Genomic DNA, 21017 nt, shown 5'->3' with positions numbered 1-21017 from the left:
CTGAGCTGCCGGGAAGCATTTACTTTCACTTTCAGACGGGGCGGTCAACTTTGATCGCCGCGTCTGAATGGTTAACAGAGAGCGGCACAACGATCGATGCCGCACGCTGTTAGCCCAGGGTCCCGGCTATGATTAGCAGCCGGGACCGACCCGGTGTGATGCGGGGTCACAGGTACGTCCTAAGTCCTTAAGGGGTTATACATCTTATCCCCTATCCAAAGGATAAGGGGATAAGATTTATGATGGCAGGGGTCACACCACTGAGGACCCCCCGATCTCGGTGCACCGAGATCGCGGGGGCCCCCAGCAGCGGGACCTCTGCCATCATACATCTTATCTCCTATCCTTTTGATAGGGGATAAGATGTATACAGCCGGAATACCCCTTTAAAGTTGTTTTACTAATTAACCTTAATAGGAAATCAATGGCCTATTTCAATCTTCTAAGAATTGGTTAAAGAAAAAAGTAAGAATGACTTGTTACGATATGAAAAAAGCAAACAAAAAACAAATGAATGTCTGGTGTTGGTCATTTGTTTTAGAGGCAAGCTGTATCCTTATGAAACATATGGGAGGCAAGCATAAAACTGTTCAGATAGTTATAGATGATTCTGGATCTGTGTATAATGATTCCCAACCCATTCCAGATGCAGTATGGTTTCTCCAAATCAATTTAGGGATACAGATAGCAAAGCACAGTGGTCTAAATGTGATCTGTTTAAATTGACATCCATGAATGGAAAGTTTTCTTCCTTTCAAATCCATATGTTTGTGTACCTACCATACAGGGTAACACAAACAAGGATAAGTTGGCCAGCACTTACTGATACCTAACTAATAAATGGACCTGGCATACAGGTACACGCTGCTAGGCTGAATATACAAAAACAGGAGAATACAGCAGCACACTGCTAGCACAAAGATACAGATAAAACATGAAATGCTATATTGCTACAATGCAAAAAATGAATAATTGAGGTACTAAACTCACAATTTGGCAGCCAAATAGTTTGGGTCATCCCACCACGATAAGGTGACCTCATTGGGACGGACTCTACACTGTTAATATGCCTCTGTGCAGTCAGTTACTTGGCTTGTAAGGTCTGAAACTGTCACGATGCCGGCTGGCAGGAGGTGGATCCTCTGTGCCAGAGAGGGATTGGCGTGGACCGTGCTAGTGGACCGGTTCTAAGCCACTACTGGTTTTCACCAGAGCCCGCCGCAAAGCGGGATGGTCTTGCTGCGGCGGTAGTGACCAGGTCGTATCCACTAGCAACGGCTCACCTCTCTGGCTGCTGAAGATAGGCGCGGTACAAGGGAGTAGGCAGAAGCAAGGTCGGACGTAGCAGAAGGTCGGGGCAGGCAGCAAGGATCGTAGTCAGGGGCAACGGCAGAAGGTCTGGAAACACTGGCAAGGGACACACAAGGAACGCTTTCACTGGCACTAAGGCAACAAGATCCGGCAAGGGAGTGCAAGGGAAGTGAGGTAATATAGGGAGTGCACAGGTGATAACTCTAATTGGAACCACTGCGCCAATCAGCGGCGCAGTGGCCCTTTAAATCGCAGAGACCCGGCGCGCGCGCGCCCTAGGGAGCGGGGCCGCGCGCGCCGGGACAGAACAGACGGGGAGCGAGTCAGGTAGGAGAGCCGGGGTGCGCATCGCGAGCGGGCGCTACCCGCATCGCGAATCGCATCCCGGCTAGCAGCAGGATCGCAGCGCCCCGGGTCAGAGGACGTGACCGGGGCGCTGCAGCGGAGGAGGTGAAGCGAGCGCTCCGGGGAGGAGCGGGAACCCGGAGCGCTCGGCGTAACAGTACCCCCCCCCTTGGGTCTCCCCCTCTTCTTGGAGCCTGAGAACCTGAGGAGCAGACTTTTGTCGAGGATGTTGTCCTCAGGTTCCCAGGATCTCTCTTCAGGACCACAACCCTCCCAGTCTACTAAAAAAAAATTTTTTCCTCTGACCTTTTTGGCAGCCAAAATCTCCTTGACCGAGAAGACGTCCGAGGAGCCGGAAACAGGAGTGGGAGGAACAGATTTGGGAGAAAAACGGTTAAGGATGAGTGGTTTGAGAAGAGAGACGTGAAAGGCATTAGGGATACGAAGAGAAGGAGGAAGAAGAAGTTTATAAGAGACAGGATTAATCTGACACAGAATTTTGAAAGGACCAAGATAGCGTGGTCCCAACTTGTAGCTAGGGACACGGAAGCGGACATATTTAGCGGAGAGCCATACCTTGTCTCCAGGGGAAAAAACGGGGGGAGCTCTTCTTTTCTTATCCGCGAACCTCTTCATGCGTGAAGAAGCCTGTAAGAGAGAATTTTGGGTCTCTCTCCATATAATGGAAAGGTCACGAGAAATTTCATCCACAGCGGGCAGACCAGAGGGCAAGGGGGTAGGGAGGGGGGGAAGAGGGTGACGGCCGTACACCACGAAAAATGGGGATTTGGAGGAAGATTCAGAGACCCTGAAGTTATACGAGAATTCGGCCCATGGAAGGAGATCTGCCCAGTCATCCTGGCGGGAGGAAACAAAATGTCGCAAATAATCACCCAGGATCTGGTTAATTCTTTCTACTTGTCCATTGGACTGGGGATGATATGCAGAGGAAAAATTTAATTTAATCTTGAGTTGTTTACAGAGAGCTCTCCAGAATTTAGACACGAATTGGACCCCTCTATCCGAGACAATCTGCGTAGGCAACCCGTGAAGACGAAAAATGTGTACAAAAAATTGTTTAGCCAACTGAGGCGCAGAAGGAAGACCAGGAAGAGGAATGAAATGTGCCATTTTGGAGAATCGATCAACGACCACCCAAATAACGGTGTTGCCACGGGAAGGGGGTAAATCAGTAATAAAATCCATACCAATCAGAGACCAAGGCTGTTCGGGGACAGGCAGAGGATGAAGAAAACCAGCGGGCTTCTGGCGAGGAGTCTTATCCCGGGCACAGATAGTGCAGGCTCGCACAAAGTCCCCAACATCCGTCTCCAGAGTCGGCCACCAATAGAAGCGGGAGATGAGTTGCACAGATTTCTTGATGCCCGCATGACCTGCGAGATGGGAGGAGTGACCCCATTTGAGGATTCCGAGGCGTTGGCGTGGAGAAACAAAGGTCTTTCCTGGAGGAGTCTGTCTGATGGAGGCAGGAGAAGTGGAGATCAGGCAGTCAGGTGGAATGATGTGTTGCGGAGGGAGATCAACTTCTGAGGCATCCGAGGAACGAGAGAGAGCATCGGCTCTAATGTTCTTATCGGCAGGACGAAAGTGAATCTCAAAATTAAATCGGGCAAAGAACAGAGACCACCGGGCCTGGCGAGGATTCAGCCGTTGGGCCGACTGGAGGTAGGAGAGGTTCTTGTGGTCGGTGTAGATAATAACAGGAAATCTTGATCCCTCCAGCAGATGCCTCCATTCCTCAAGTGCTAATTTAATGGCTAGAAGCTCTCGATCCCCGATGGAGTAGTTCCTCTCCGCTGGAGAGAAGGTCCTAGAGAAAAAACCACAAGTGACAGCATGCCCGGAAGGATTTTTTTGTAGAAGAACAGCTCCAGCTCCTACTGAGGAGGCATCAACCTCCAATAGGAAGGGTTTGGAAGGGTCAGGTCTGGAGAGCACGGGAGCCGAAGAAAAGGCAGACTTGAGTTGTTTAAAGGAGTCTTCTGCTTGAGGAGGCCAGGACTTGGGATCAGCATTTTTCTTGGTTAAAGCCACGATAGGAGCCACAATGGTAGAAAAATGTGGAATAAATTGCCTGTAATAATTGGCGAACCCCAAAAAGCGTTGGATAGCACGGAGTCCGGAGGGGCGTGGCCAATTTAAGACGGCAGAGAGTTTGTCTGGATCCATCTGTAGTCCCTGGCCAGAGACCAAATATCCTAGAAAAGGAAGAGATTGGCATTCAAACAGACATTTCTCAATTTTGGCATAGAGTTGGTTGTCACGAAGTCTCTGAAGAACCATACGGACATGCCGGCGGTGTTCCTCTAGATTGGCAGAAAAAATTAGGATATCGTCCAGATATACCACAACACAGGAGTATAATAGATCACGAAAAATTTCATTGACAAAGTCTTGGAAGACGGCAGGGGCATTGCACAGTCCAAAGGGCATGACCAGATACTCAAAGTGTCCATCTCTGGTGTTAAATGCCGTTTTCCACTCGTCCCCCTCTCTGATGCGGATGAGGTTATAGGCGCCTCTTAAGTCCAATTTAGTGAAGATGTGGGCACCTTGGAGGCGATCAAAGAGTTCAGAGATGAGGGGTAAGGGATAGCGGTTCTTAACCGTGATTTTATTAAGACCGCGGTAGTCAATGCAAGGACGTAGGGAGCCATCTTTTTTGGAGACAAAGAAAAATCCGGCTCCGGCAGGAGAGGAGGATTTACGGATAAAGCCCCTTTTTAGATTCTCCTGGACGTATTCGGACATGGCAAGAGTCTCTGGGGCAGAGAGAGGATAAATTCTGCCCCGGGGTGGAGTAGTACCCGGGAGGAGGTCGATAGGGCAATCATAAGGCCTGTGAGGAGGTAGAGTCTCAGCCTGTTTTTTGCAGAAAACATCCGCGAAGTCCATATAGGCCTTGGGTAGACCGGTTACTGGAGGAACCACAGGGTTACGGCAAGGGTTATTGGGAACCGGTTTTAGACAGTTCTTGGAACAAGAGGACCCCCAACTCTTGATCTCCCCAGTGGACCAATCCAGGGTTGGGGAATGAAGTTGAAGCCAGGGAAGTCCAAGAAGAATCTCCGAGGTGCAATTGGGGAGGACCAAAAGTTCAATCCTCTCATGATGAGATCCGATGCTCATAAGAAGGGGCTCCGTGCGGAAACGTATGGTACAGTCCAATCTTTCATTATTTACACAATTGATGTAGAGGGGTCTGGCGAGACTGATCACTGGGATGTTGAACCTGTTGACGAGAGAGGCCAAAATAAAATTTCCTGCAGAACCAGAGTCCAAGAAGGCCACTGTAGAGAAGGAGAAGGCAGAAGCAGACATCCGCACAGGCACAGTAAGACGTGGAGAAGCTGAGTAGACATCAAGGACTGTCTCACCCTTGTGCGGAGTCAGCGTACGTCTTTCCAGGCGGGGAGGACGGATAGGACAATCCCTCAGGAAGTGTTCGGTACTAGCACAGTACAGGCAGAGGTTCTCCATACGGCGTCGTGTCCTCTCTTGAGGTGTCAGGCGAGACCGGTCGACCTGCATAGCCTCCACGGCGGGAGGCACAGGAACAGATTGCAGGGGACCAGAGGAGAGAGGAGCCGAGGAGACGAAACGCCTCGTGCGAACAGAGTCCATATCTTGGCGGAGTTCCTGACGCCTTTCAGAAAAACGCATGTCAATGCGAGTGGCTAGGTGAATAAGTTCATGTAGATTAGCAGGAATTTCTCGTGCGGCCAGAACATCTTTAATGTTGCTGGATAGGCCTTTTTTGAAGGTCGCGCAGAGGGCCTCATTATTCCAGGACAATTCTGAAGCAAGTGTACGGAATTGTACGGCATACTCGCCAACGGAAGAATTACCCTGGACCAGGTTCAACAGGGCAGTCTCAGCAGAAGAGGCTCGGGCAGGTTCCTCAAAGACACTTCGGATTTCCGAGAAGAAGGAGTGTACTGAGGCAGTGACGGGGTCATTGCGGTCCCAGAGCGGTGTGGCCCATGACAGGGCTTTTCCGGACAGAAGACTGACTACGAAAGCCACCTTAGACCTTTCAGTGGGAAACAGGTCCGACATCATCTCCAGATGCAGGGAACATTGGGAAAGGAAGCCACGGCAAAACTTAGAGTCCCCATCAAACTTATCCGGCAAGGATAAGCGTATCCCAGGAGCGGCCACTCGCTGCGGAGGAGGTGCAGGAGCTGGCGGAGGAGATGACTGCTGAAGCTGTGGTAGCAACTGTTGTAGCATAACGGTCAGTTGAGTCAGCTGTTGGCCTTGTTGCGCAATCTGTTGTGACTGCTGGGCGACCACCGTGGTGAGGTCAGCGACGACTGGCAGAGGAACTTCAGCGGGATCCATGGCCGGATCTACTGTCACGATGCCGGCTGGCAGGAGGTGGATCCTCTGTGCCAGAGAGGGATTGGCGTGGACCGTGCTAGTGGACCGGTTCTAAGCCACTACTGGTTTTCACCAGAGCCCGCCGCAAAGCGGGATGGTCTTGCTGCGGCGGTAGTGACCAGGTCGTATCCACTAGCAACGGCTCACCTCTCTGGCTGCTGAAGATAGGCGCGGTACAAGGGAGTAGGCAGAAGCAAGGTCGGACGTAGCAGAAGGTCGGGGCAGGCAGCAAGGATCGTAGTCAGGGGCAACGGCAGAAGGTCTGGAAACACTGGCAAGGGACACACAAGGAACGCTTTCACTGGCACTAAGGCAACAAGATCCGGCAAGGGAGTGCAAGGGAAGTGAGGTAATATAGGGAGTGCACAGGTGATAACTCTAATTGGAACCACTGCGCCAATCAGCGGCGCAGTGGCCCTTTAAATCGCAGAGACCCGGCGCGCGCGCGCCCTAGGGAGCGGGGCCGCGCGCGCCGGGACAGAACAGACGGGGAGCGAGTCAGGTAGGAGAGCCGGGGTGCGCATCGCGAGCGGGCGCTACCCGCATCGCGAATCGCATCCCGGCTAGCAGCAGGATCGCAGCGCCCCGGGTCAGAGGACGTGACCGGGGCGCTGCAGCGGAGGAGGTGAAGCGAGCGCTCCGGGGAGGAGCGGGAACCCGGAGCGCTCGGCGTAACAGAAACATCCAGCACCTTAAAAAGATGGGTGGGGTGCAGGAGCCAACATGGAGGTAGCCACTCCCCCATATGTATAACAAAAACAAGGATAAGATGGCCAGCACTTACTGATACCAAACTAATACATGGACCTGGCATACAGGTGCACGCTGCTAGACTGAATATATAAAAACTGGAGAATACAGCAGCACACTGCTAGCACAAAAATACAAATAAAACATGAAATGCTATATTGCAATGCAAAAAATGAAAAAAATTACATACTTCGCTCACAATTTGGCAGCCAAATAGTTTGGACCATCTCACCACGATAAGGTGACCTCATTGGGACGGACCCTACACTGTGAATGTGTCTCTGTGCAATCAGTTACCAGGCTTGTAAGGTCTGAAACATCCAGCACCTTATAAAGATGGGTGGGGTGCAGGAGCCAATATGGAGGTAGCCACTCCCCCATATGTATAACACAAACAAGGATAAGTTGGCCAGCACTTACTGATACCAAACTAATACATGGACCTGGCATACAGGTGCACACTGCAAGGCTGAATATACAAAAACAAAACTATTTGGCCGCCAAATTGTGCGCTAAGTACCTCATTTTTTCATTTTTTGCATTTCATGTTTTATCTGTATCTTTGTGCTAGCAGTGTGCTGCTGTATTGTACTGTTTTTGTATATTCAGCCTAGCAGCGTTCACCTGTATGCCAGGTCCATGTATTAGTCTGGTAACAGTAAGTGCTGGCCAACTTATCCTTGTTTGTGTTATACATATGGGGGAGTGGCTACCTCCATGTTGGCTCCTGCATCCCACTCATCTTTATAAGGTGCTGGATGTTTCAGACCTTACAAGCCAAGTAACTGACTGCACAGAGGCATATTCACAGTGTAGGATCCGTCCCAATGAGGTCACCTTATCGTGGTGGGATGGTCCAAACTATTTAGCTGCCAAATTATGAGCTAAGTACTTAATTGTTTTTTTTCATTTTTTTCATTGTAGCAATATAGCATTTCATGTTTTCTCTGTATCTTTGTGCTAGCAGTGGGCTGCTGTATTCTCCATTTTTTTTTTTTTTTTTTTTTACCTTACAGGGTAATTACAGCATATCTAAAATAAAACATTTAACAGCTTTGTTAAAATGTTTTATGTAAAATCTATTGTTTTGTGTCTTCAGCTTCTATCCAAACCTGAGGTCTCTATGGTAACAGACTACAGACTCTGTGTAGTCCTATCCTGCAGTGATGCTCTCTTCATTTGTCCTCTACTTCTTGCTAGCTATTTGAACGTATGTTAACAGAGAATTGGCTAAGGTTTCCACACAAACGGAATAGGAAATATTAAGTAAGGACTTGAACTTCTCTTTCATACTGAATCCATTTCTGACTTTGGCTCACAAACTACAGTGACAGTTTAAAAAAAAAAAAAAAAAGACCAAAAAACCTGTTTGGAAATCTAGAGAGCCTAAAGAGAGTAACTTAGCGGGATCAGACTGCCCAGAGTTTGTTTTCTGTTACAGTAACACTTTGATTATTAAGCAAAATCTATTCAATGACGGGATAAGCTCTTTTGGTAGATTTGTAAATTACTTCTATTAAAAAATCTTAATCCTTTCAGTACTTATGAGCTTCTGAAGTTAAGGTTGTTCTTTTCTGTCTAAGTGCTCTCTGATGACACGTGTCTCGGGAACCGCCCAGCTTAGAAGAGGTTTGCTATGGGGATTTCCTTCTAAACTGGGCGGTTCCCGAGACACGTGTCATCAGAGAGCACAGAAAAGAACAACCTTAACTTCAGAAGCTCATAAGTACTGAAAGGATTAAGATTTTTTAATAGAAATAATTTACAAATCTGTTTAACTTTCTGGAGCCAGTTGATATAAATAAAAAAGTTTTTTCCTGGAATACCCCTTTAATGTTAATACAGAAATATAAGCAAGTGAATATTCAGCTATGCAGAATGAAGTATAGTGTGAGGTTTTGAACTCAAAGTTAATGTCCAAGCAAGTTAAATAGCTGAGCACTAAACAAGTAGGTAAGTTCACAAAGATTGTGCAGATTGTGCAGATTGTCATTTCAATAAGAGTGTGGTCTGTTGCTATATATCTAAAAATGTGGTAGGGTGACAAGTCCTGAAATATAGATGATGAATAATATGAGTAACATCATTCCTATTTCCATAAATCCTTAGTTCAGTCACTTACTTCCCACTACAGTAGGCTTTAGTGAAATCTGTGTGTGACAAATGCACTAAAGGGAAGTCATGTCATATATCAGGACCAACAGCGATAGACTCAATATTATCTACTGGTTTTAATCCTCGTGCAAGTTATAGAAATTATATTTAAAAAAAAAAAACATTTTCAAATGCCATAGTGGGACATTCTGAGTTAAGGAAGCTTTACAGAGAAAACCCATTGATGGCCTATCCATAAGATCAATAGCTGATCAGTAGGGTACTTACACCTGCCTCCTAATCAGCTGTTATGATGAGCCGCAGCTCTGAAAGTAATGTAAATACAGTGTATGGAGCCTGAACCCTCAGCTCCATAGTTGAATAGTGGTGGTGCCGGGTTACTGCCTTGCAGCTTCCATTCACTTCACTGTGCAGCAGTAACTCTTCACTATTAATAATACAAAGAAAAACAGGCGTCCTGCACTCACCGTCCAGATTCTGATCAAACAGCTCCCATCTCGGGCTGGTTTGTCCGGCACATCAGGCAAGGATAGAGTGGGGCGCTCAAAGGCCTCTGAGCGCCCCACTCTATGCTTGCCTGATGTGCCGGACGAACCAGCCCGAGATGGGAGCTGTTTGATCAGAATCTGGACGGTGAGTGCAGGACGCCTGTTTTTCTTTGTATTATTCATTGCATTGACTGGGTTTCCTATCGTCCTAGCACTGCCGTCAGCTGACTTATTCTTGTGCGCGTTCAGGTGTGATACTATCCATCTCGTAGAGCTGAAATCATTCAGGTATCGGTGCCACTATATAAGTTTTCTTTTTGTGGAACTCTTCACTATTACACAATGTAGGCAGCCAAGACTTCCAACTCCCTGCACTTTGTTTACTTCTGGTGCCGTACGTGTGCAGGATCTGTGGGTGGTGCTTGGAATATGCAGCCTGCCAATCAGCTATTGATGATATATCCTGTGAATAGGTTATGAATGAGTTTTCCCTTTAAGAGACACATATTACACTCTAAACTATTAACCAGAGTGGATTGTGGTTACAAATAAAAGAATGTACAGCTCTGAAGGACTCAGCATGTCAGTATATTACACAACAACTTCCACAACTTATCCCACAGGATAGGTAATAAGGAGCTAGTACCTGAAGGTCTGAGTGCTGGGACCCCCCACGGTCAGCAGGACAGGACCTGGCACTCAGTGAGGAGCGCCAGGCAGCACATGCTCCATTCATTTCTATAGCAGCGCCGAAATGAATGGAGCGTGTGCCGTCTACCAGTAGACGACACGCGCTCCTTAGGCCCCTTTCACACTATAAAGTTGTTCCGTTAAAAGATCTGTTATAAACATCCTTTAGAAACTCCTTAAAAATGGATGTTAAACGTCCGTTACAAAATCCCATTAAAGTCTATGGGATTTTTTGATTATCCATTATGACCTGTTATAGCCTGTCATGAATAACGGACGTTATTTGTGACGGATGAAAAAACAGCACATGCACTAATTTTTCTTCCGTCACAAGAAACGGGTAAATTAAGGGCTGTTATTTTTAACATTGAAGTCTATGGCAAACGGATGAGCCTTTATGTCATCCGTTTGCACCTGGTTTATAATATCCGTTATTACTTCTGAGCATGCTCAGAAGAGGTGACAGCAGACTCCTGCAGTGCTGAGGGACTACTACGACTCCCATCACATTATAAATGCGCCGGCGGGGGGGCACATTATAAACGCGCCGACTAGGGGCACATTATAAATGCGCTATCGGGGGAGGGGGGGTACATTATATATGCGCTGGTGGGGGGGTATATATTTATAAATGCACCGGCGGAGGTCATATCTTTATTAATGCACTGCGGGGGGCATATTATAAATGCGCTGAGAGGGCTAGATATATAGGCTATATGTCTGCCCCCCCCCCTGCAGCGCTATATATCTTGCCCCCACAGCGCTTTTAATATTCATATGGCCCCCGCTGCCAATCACAATGTTCATCTTAAAAACCCTGCGGAGAGCCCTGAATGTCTCCTCAGTACTGGCCATTCAGGGCTCCCCGTGGGGGATTTAAAAATGGAAGTAAAAACACATGATACATCGCAGGGGAGCGCAGCATGCCACCAGCTCACCTGTGTTATAACTTCTGATCGCATTGGGGTCTCAGAAGTGAGACCCAGTGTAATCAATCCCTCAGCCCCTGTACTACAACCCCCATCATAGAACAGAGTCTGTTACATGATTAGGGTAGTAGTACAAACACTAATGTAGCCTCCCAGCTGTCTGCAGACTCCCGCAGCTGGGGAATTACTACTCCAATCATGGAAACAAGTCTGTTCCATGATGGGAGTAGTATTAGTCCCAGCTGTGGGAGTCTGTAGGCAGAGGTGTTAAAATGGCTGTACATGAAGGATGTTATAACGGGTCTTAACGGATGAATATGCCCGTTATTTTGATGGACATTATTCAGCCGTTAGCACCCGTTATTTCATCTGTTATTATACATCTGTCTTTACACAGAAGATGGATGTTTAATAACGGATGAATACTCTTATTGTGAAGGTAGCCTGAGAGAGCCAGGGTCCTTTCCCAGAGATCAAGGGGGGGGGGGGGGCAGCGGTTAGATCTCCCTGTGATGACTTTAGTTGGAGTTCTCCTTTAATTTCTCCTGTGCGGGCACAGCATAAAAATTGAGCACGTACTGTTGGGCTCTTCCACCCTTCTAATAAAATATTCAGATTATTAGCATTTTGATTAATATATATATATATATATATATATACTAGCTGAGTACCTGGCATTGCCTGTTTTTTCCTTCCTCATCCTTATCGGGGAGGAAAATCAACAAAGGAGGAAGCTTTTGACATCATATCCTGTCCTCATATATTGTTATCATATCCCAACCCAATATCCCGTCCTCATATCTCGACCTCATATCCTGTCCTCATATCCCGATCTCATATCCCGTCCTCATATCTCGACCTCATATCCTGTCCCCATATCCCATCCTCCTATCTCGACCTCATATCCCGTCCTCATATTTTGACCTCATATCCCATCCTCATATCTCGACCTCATATCCCGACCTCCTATCTCGACCTCATATCCCGTCCTCCTATCCCGACCTCACAACACGTCCTCATATCCTGTCCTCACATCTCATCTCCATATCCCGACATCATATACCGTCCTTATATCCCATCCTCATATCCTGTCCTCAGGTGGGACTGATTAGTGATGAAGATATTGTAAGCTTAAAATAGAAGGGGGCGTGGCTTTGTGGGACTGGGCGTGATTTGCAAGCCAGACTATACACAAAAAAGCGTAGATAATAAAAGGGGTTGGGCTTAAAATTTGTGCATGTCTTTTTGAGATGGGGTGTGGCTTGCAAGCTGGATTGACACATTCACCAGGAGATGCAGATCAGAGCTTGTGGAGTAAGGTACTGGAAGTCCCATATACTTGCATGGGACTTGAAACAAAAACCTATCTTTTATATAAGGGTGTAGGTAAGGGTTAATTTAACTATCATATCTTTTTATTTGGCATAGAAGTAATATGTGTACCAGGTATTATTGAAATATCTCCAGCCATACGGAAGTTATATGGGAACATACATTTCCCATTGATTTGCATAGGACTATCCAGGACGGCTCTTACTGGGAATGACCAAGTGCAGGGTGGAGGTCATTCCCCACAATCCAGGCTGCCTTTTGTTGGACTTAAAGGCAACCTGTTTTACCAGCTGATGGAGATTTGTTAGTTGCAGCTCACACTGCCAGAGAGAGCTGAGAGTGGAGTTCTTCCCTACGTTTGCTCCAAGTTTAGAAGCTGGTGAGCAGCCTACCTGGAGGCCTGGAAAAGACTTGCTTGATGCAGCATGGCGAGTACAGGTGGGCTTTTGTTACATTTTCCTTTGTTCTGCATTTAAAGACTGTTTGCTGTGTGACAAGTATGAATAAAACACTGAACTTTCATTTGGAAAATACTGCTTCCTTGCCTCTATACTGCAACCGCACCTATTTGCAAGAGCGATCACAATAGATATATATACATCTACCATTCACTGGAAAAAACGTGCTAAACTACTTCTTACATTGTTATCTTAAAACAAAAAGCAAGCCAAAGTTTAGATGGAGAAGGAAGAGATCTTGAAAACCACGAGGAATGGATAATTATATATTTTTTTTTTCATTTTTATTATTCCAATGACTGCTTGTATGTACTGAAACCATAATTTACTTTTTAGCTGAAATTCTCAAGGTTTCGCAGGTTGGCCTGTTGGATCAGGTTGTAGATTATTTCAAATTCAAAGAGCTGACTGCACTAACAAAATCGATGAGTTGAATTGCATTGAATAACAAACTGAATGATATAACAGTGTGAATGTGGAGTTATTGCTAAATTCCAATAATCAATTGTTACAATGAAAGTCATTTACAGCTCACACTATGAATAAATTATTGTAAAATGCCTTCCGGATAACTTTAGTGAAACCAGTTTGCGTGCATAACCTTGCGAAGGTGAAGTAGATAAACCATTTGCTCATGTTTTGTTTCAAAGATGTTTTTCTTACACATACTGTATAATGTCTGCAGGATTTCTAGGACAGCCAGAAGTTAATTATTTTTTTGTTTTTGTAATTTTCGATTTATTAATGAAATTGTAAGAGATGAATCTTCATTTTGTAAAAATGAACAATGTTATGGAAGATAAAATGATTGGGAGTTAGGAAATATATGTTGCTCTCATGGTATTGTAACTTGATTTCTCCCTTTTCTAATGGGATCGGGGTTGGGTGGGAGGTAGTAGGGAAAAAATATAAAATGTGCAAGAGGAATGTTTTGTTGGTTTATACAGCAATGTAGTGAAAAATTGAAGATTGGATGTGTACCACTGTGATGTGTATATCTTAATCAGCATTGTTGTAATTTTTATGACATTTCTAATAAACAAATTAAAGGGGTACTTCCCACCCCTAGACATCTTGTCCCCTATCCAAAGGATAGGGGATAAGATGTCAGATCGCCAGGGTTCCGCTGCTGGTGGCTTGAGGCTTCGGAGCCCGACCACAATGGCGGACGAGCGGGACGTCACGACTCCGCCCCGTGTGACGTCACGCCCTGCCCCCTCAATGCAAGTCTATGGGAGGGGGCTTGACAGACCTCCTTTGGATAGGGGATAAGATGTCTAGGGGTGCGGAGTACCCTTTTAATATAGGGATGCAAAATGTAATTCGTTTATGAGATAGGGAAACTCCTTTAAGTTTAACCACTCAAATGTGTGTCCAAACCTTGTATCCAACTTCTATTTTATTGACTGAAACCAAACCAGTCTATTTGTGACATCATTCCTTTTTTGTTGTTGTATAGTTATATGCTGGATTGACCCCCAGAATCTTTCTTCATTGTGAGATGTCGTAGTCTGTAAACTATAAATTTAAAGTGAGATCTCTATCTGTATTATTTTAGTCTGTAAATGTTCTTTATCTCCAACCCTGTGAAAGAGTGTATGATTTTTCCTTTTTGTCTTTTACAGGTTGATAATGTATGGCTTTGTTAAGGCCATGATACAGCTGGGACAGATCCAGGCGGGTGACTTTCATTTCACTGACTGTTTGTTTTTTGGCTCGCTGATGTCTGCGACAGATCCAGGTAATTATCGGCTCAGGAACGGGCGATCGCCTCTTTCTTACCAAGCCAAGTGCCTGTTCTGTATCCGTTTGTAAACAAGCTTTTATTTCTCTCTGTTATGAAAATAACTATATGTTTCTGGAAACTTTTAACTGCTGTGAAAAGTAAACACTTTTTGTTAAAGAGCTGAGTGTTAAAGGATAATTTGTAAAGTGTTGTAAACATAACCAATGGTACAAGACAAAGTGTCCAATGCAATTTTGTTCTCAGTGATCCGTAACAGTGTACTGTAATAGTCTGCTGCACAGCAATTTCTGGGGACTAAATATACAATATCACACTTTCTTTTAAAGCAGCAGCAGTCGGTCATCTCTTCTTTTCAGTTACTAATCTAAACACTATATTTTAATTTCACATAATTTTCAGTTCTACTTGTGCATTTATTATTCTTATATATATATATATATATATATATATATATATATATATATATATACAAGCAGTCCAAAATCACAGCACCAGACAGGTCAAGGATCTTCAAAGAAACTGGGTAGTCTTTATTAACCCCACATCAAGAGCAACGTTTCGGCAGTAGTAGCCTTATTTGACAAAGGCTACTACTGCCGAAACGTTGCTCTTGTTGTGGGGTTAATAAAGACTACCCAGTTTCTTTGAAGATCCTTGACCTATCTGGTGCTGTGATTTTGGACTGCTTGTACAAATATCCTGGGCTGGCTGCCTCGGCAACCACGGGCACAGAGGTCGAACCCCGGTGCTGTCCCACCACCTTCTTCTATATATTTTTATTTTTATTATTTTTTTTTTCATTAACATTTTCTAAATTTACAAACCAATAAAAATAACAAAAAATAACAAATCCCACTAGACCTCCTGTACATCTACCTGCAAAGCAGGAAAAAGAATACCACACATATAAAGTAGAAAGGCACATATGCAAAATAAACAGCCTAACATAAGTACTCAACTCCTACTCAGTCCATAGCAAGGAAGAAGAGACCTGCACCAAAACAAGGAAATATCCATAACAGCTCAGGTCTTATTAAAAATGTAGAAACAGCACACATTATGACTTTTAACCTACCATGCGGCACTCCCTATATCAGGGGCCCTATACAGAAGTGAACTCATGCAGCACTTTACACTTTTGTAGATCCCCATTTCAAGGCGAACAACTAAGGACACAGAAGTAAGTAACTCATTATTCACTTATTACTTGGGCATGTTTATGATCTACTGGAATAATATGATGTGCATGAGTGGAGTAATATCTATTTAGCCACAGGCAAAGGCTCATTTATTCCTAATCTGTATCTTTACATGGTAACATAGTTTGTAAGGTTGAGTCCATCAAGTTCAACCTAAAAGTTTACTGTGTTGATCCAGAGGAAGAAAACAAAAAACCATGAGGCTGATGCCAATTACCCCATAACAAAGGAAAAATTCCTTTCAGACTCCAATATGGCCATCAGAATAAATCCCTGGATCAACCTTCTATCCCTATAAATCGAGTATGCATAACCTGTCATTTTATATTTTTCTTTAGCAAATGGTGTCTTGCATTTCCTCAATCCCAGTGTCTGTGGTCTATTTTTTCTGTCCATTTGTATAATCTAGTATTAATTTCCACATAAGAATAGTCTATGGGAATCTCCCATAGACTTGCATTGGGGGTGTGTGATGTTACAAGGGGCGTAGTTGTGACATCACAAAACTCTGGCCCCGTAGTTGTGACCATTCAGACACAGAGCGAACATCGCTCTGGGCAGCTGCCACAGGTGGGTATCTGCATGAGAGATTGTGGGGGTTCTCAGTGGTGGGACCCACGCAAACAGGAAAGGAGATAAGATTTCGTAGGGCCGGAGTACCCCTTTAAGGACCAATTTTATTTTTGCGTTTTCATTTTTTCTCCTCGCCTTCTAAAATCCACAACTCTTTTATAATTCCATAAACAGACCCATGTGATGGCTTGTTTTTTCATGACCAATTTTACTTTGTAATGACAACACTCATTTTACCATAAAATGTATGGCAAAGCAAAATTTTTTTTTTTTTAGGGAAATTTTTTTTTTAGGAAATTTTAATGAAAAAGACAATTTCGCAAATATTGGAGGGTTTCGTTTTCATACAGTACACTTTCCGGTAAAAATGACATGTTTTCTTTATTCTGTGGGTCTATAAGATTTTCCATATATGGGGCTGTACGAGGGCTAATTTTTTGCACCATGGACTGTTCTTTTTATCGATACCACATTTGCGTATATGAAACTTTTAAATCATTTTTATAATTTTTTTTTTTTTATAAAATGTGACAAAAAGCAGCAATTTTGCATTTTTTATATATTTTACTTTAACACCGTTCACCGTACGGGATCATTAACATTATATTTTGGACATTAGCGCACACGGCAATACCAAATATGTTTATAAATTTTTTTTAACGCTTTTTGGCGGTAAAATGGGAGAAAGGGACAATTTCCATTTTTATTGGGGTAGGGGATTTTTAAATTTTTTTTACTTTTCATTTTTAAACTTTTTTTTTGTTTACTCTTTTTATGTCCCCATAGGGGACTATCTATAGCAATCACTTTATTGCTAATACCGTATAATGCTATGCATAGGGTATAGCACTGATCAATATTATTGGCGATCTTCTGCTCTGGTCTGTTCGATCTCAGACCAGAGCAGAAGACCCCTGGAGACTGCCGGAGGCAGGTAAGGGGACCTCTGGCCGCCATTTTAGATGATTGGATCCCTGTGGCAGCGCCGTGGGCTATCCGATCGTCTTTTTAAACATGCGCATTGCCGCAGATGCCGTGATCTGTATTGATCATGGAATCAGAGGGGTTAATGGTGGACATCAGCGCGATCACTCATGTCTGCCGTTATCGGTGGGTCCCCGCCTGCTGATAGCAGCCAGGACCTGCAGTGCATGGCGCTTACTTTGCATATATTTCAATCTGAAAGTGTACCTGTCATCAACAAAAACTTTTTATATGATGTAGATAATACCATTATATGTATATTTGTAATATACATTGATTAAAAAATGTGTATATTTTGTGTGAAAAATGCTGTCCCTGCAGCTATTGACTGTGTGTCTCTATGAAGAGTCCAAATACAAGAAGTGTGGCTGGACAAGCAGGGCTTTGTGCAGGCTTTTGGCTTCTCAATCATCCTGCTGTGTGAGCCAGGGGCATGTCATAAAGCCTCAGTGCACAAAGCCCTGTATGTCCTCAGTGCACAGAGCTCTGCTTGTCCTCCCACACTTCCTGTATTTGGCCTCCTCGCAGAAACACACATGCAATAACTACTGTCACGTACGGGCAGGAAAGGAGTGCAGCCATGATCCCACCCACTCCTTCTGACCCTGCCTTCTTGCATATCTGCCCTAAACAGCGGATCGACAACCACGGTGAGGGTCCCTTTCTTAATAAGTAATGGAAGTCACTGTCAACAAAATAAACTACAAAACAGACACAGGTCGGGATACAAACTAACAAAAAGAATACTAAACAGTCACACACAATTAATCAAAGTCCACTAGCCGAGTCCATACCAGGAAATGTCAAAAGGTGCCAAGTCGCAAATACAGAAGAAAGGTCAGAATGCCAAGCCAAAAAGTCAGAAATACCAGATGATCAGAAATACAGGAAATAACGCTAGCTACTGGAGAAACCTCTTTCGCAGGTGAAGTCTGAAAGCATATTGCAGTTTTAAATAGGCAGATACAAAGGTGAAAAGCCAGCTGACCATCCCAGAGAGCTATGCGTAACCACAGTGACCAGATAAACGTTATCGTTTATTGAGATGTGAGCTTTGACAATCATTTTTAAGAGTGTGGGGGTGTCAGAGTGGTCAGATCCCCCTCTCCCCCACAACTAGACACATTTCCGCTTTCAGTAGGAGACAAGCGTGTGTGATAGCAAAACCCAATAAATCTGGTCTTATTCTAATAGTAGGAGACCAGTGGGTCCTACTCAGTGATTGACAGTCTTTCCTGTATGCATAATATGCATACTATACGGTTGTGGAAGGAAATGTATAGAACATTTACACAAATAGAACAGATACATATTTATAGCTGCCAAATTGAATCCTCTTTTTATTTCTAATGACAGGCACTTTTACCTCATGAAGATCTTTTTGTTTTTGCGACAGGCAGAAGAGTTTTCTAAGATGGGGACCATGTATAATCCTCATGCAATGATATGATAATAAAATGTTGTGATTTCCATTTTTGGCCCGATTATGTTCTCAGATTGCCTACATATCATTTTCAAGAATCAGTTTTATGGCGTGTGATAACAGTATTCATTCAGTCTTGCACATGACTGATAGTTTCTAATGAATGCTTCATATTCACAACTTCACGTTATCGTGAAATGTTAGATTATTCTCACATATTGTCCCCCAAGTGCCCAACATCTATGGTTATTTTGTATTACCTTTGCAGTTAACAAGAGACTTACCTGTAAAGTGTCATGCACATGTCTATTACTGTAAATGAATGTATCACTCTATAGTTTCATAACATGACTTAATTAGGAGGCTGGCCATACACATTAGGAGAATAATGGCTGAACCTCCAAAATTTTACAGGATCAGCCAACTATCTAATAAGTGGGGTGGCCCCCTAAAATAAGATGGCAGGGAGAAAGGGATTAGTCCAGTCGGATTTTAACTGCCTGATCTTTTTCATAAGTGTGGCCCCTCTCTCTATTAAATACACATGCATGTTTGGCCAAGCAAAGCATATATATGTATCAAGGGAGCTGGACAGGATGAGCTATCTAATGAGTATGGCCAGCTTTAGTAAGCCAAAGACACACACCTTTTGGACCCTATGGGGGATATTTATCAAAACCAGTGCAGAGGAAAAGCTGCCCAGTTTCCCATAGCAACCAATCATATTGCTTCTTTCATTTTGCAGAGACCTTCCTAAAAATGAAAGAAGTGATCTGATTGGTTGCTATGGGCAACTGGACAGCTTTTCCTCTGGACAGGTTTTGATAAATCTTCCCCTATTAGTACGGATTGCAGTAATCCTGGAATTACCGATTACTTTTTTCCTTCCTTAGCTGCACTCGCCCTATTACACAGGGCAATGTGCAGTCGATATATGAGAACTGTTAAACCTGCCTAAACCCAGTGATCAGCTGATAAAGAAGAGTTTGCTTATATGTCAGCTGATCACTGGGGCATATCACTAAGGGAGATTATTGGCAACATGAGCTGCAACATGAGTCTAAGATCAAAGTCAACAATTCAAGAAGTACATGTTCCTCATTGAAGGTAACAGTGCAGTTTTAGCCAAGATCAATTATATTGTATTTTCTTATCAATGGTATGACAGACTATTGATATTGAATGGAATGAGTATATTGTGGTATGGTTTCTAAGTTTTAGGGGTTCAAAGGTTCCTTCATAGGTGACCAGGAGACAACAGAACAAAGCCATGGAATTATTAGTTCAAAAGCTCAAATTGCAGTAGTGACCACGGAGTGGTGAGTTATTTGCCCCTGGACCTTTCAGGACCTTCTGGCTTTGAGTATATGATCACGTCTGGACTAATGACACCAAGTACACGGTGTAAATGATACGTTTTCAGCAGATTAGAACCATTTTGAATTTACAAAATAAGGTGGAAGGTAACTTGTGAAGGTTTTCTCAAGTACAAGAACCTTAAACTCAGATTATTTTCTTTATACAAGAGCCTTAATAAGAGAAGTTCCTTTTCCAGACTCTAATAATCCAGAGTCTATTCATTATTGTATCTTCAGTGTTAAGTTTTATTTCTCAAGAAATGCTAATAGACATCTACAGATACCAGATTGATTATTCGTGTTAAGTGTTTGATAATAAGAAAGAAGTAGATCTGCATCTGCAAGTTATGTGAGAACATTTCTTCTCACCATATAATAATAACTGTAATAATAATCATAGTATTATTATTTATATTGTTGTGAGGCCTTTAAACCAGAAATGTACATCTAATGTGTCAGGCAAAGTTTATTACTGTTTACCCTTTACCTGTGACATTAGGGAATATTAAATGACTGACACATATGGCAGACATGTCAAATAGCTGACATTATACCTAAAGTATACAAGTATATCCCAAATATCTGTCATGACCGACTGGGGGGACAGGAAGAGAGAGCCCTAAGCTATCCCTAGTAACACTCTCCCTGCATACTTGCCCATCCACCCAAAACGGTGAATCAACAACTTGGAGCCGATCCCTTCCTGTGCTAAAGTGCAGTGAGCATAAAAACAAATCATATACATAGTCGGTGACAGGCCAGAAACAAAAACGGGATAACTACCAAAAACTAGACTTAATAATACTATACCAACAGGGCAGAATATAGTGTTTTAACAAACAGTTCACAAACTGTAATCCAGATAAATGGCAGACATGATAAAATGAACAAGGCTAGGTATGGAACAGGTA

General features: G+C 43.8%; 1 protein-coding gene across 5 annotated transcripts in view; it reads left to right on the top strand.

Annotated features, from left to right (window-relative positions):
- SLC9A9 (solute carrier family 9 member A9) overlaps positions 1 to 21017 on the top strand; it is an 848969-nt gene that overhangs the window by 144481 nt on the left and 683471 nt on the right. For all 5 annotated transcript variants that reach the window (XM_056564816.1, XM_056564814.1, XM_056564813.1 and 2 more), the window contains exon 5: positions 14448 to 14563. In XM_056564816.1, coding sequence (XP_056420791.1) covers positions 14448 to 14563 — 116 coding nt within the window. The remainder of the gene's footprint in view (positions 1 to 14447; positions 14564 to 21017) is intronic.

Source organism: Hyla sarda, chromosome 3 (genome assembly GCF_029499605.1).
Source record: "Hyla sarda isolate aHylSar1 chromosome 3, aHylSar1.hap1, whole genome shotgun sequence".
Classification (NCBI taxonomy): Eukaryota; Metazoa; Chordata; class Amphibia; order Anura; family Hylidae; genus Hyla; species Hyla sarda.
The sequence above is the reverse complement of the archived record's forward strand: the minus strand, read 5'-3'. Positions and strand labels throughout refer to the sequence as shown.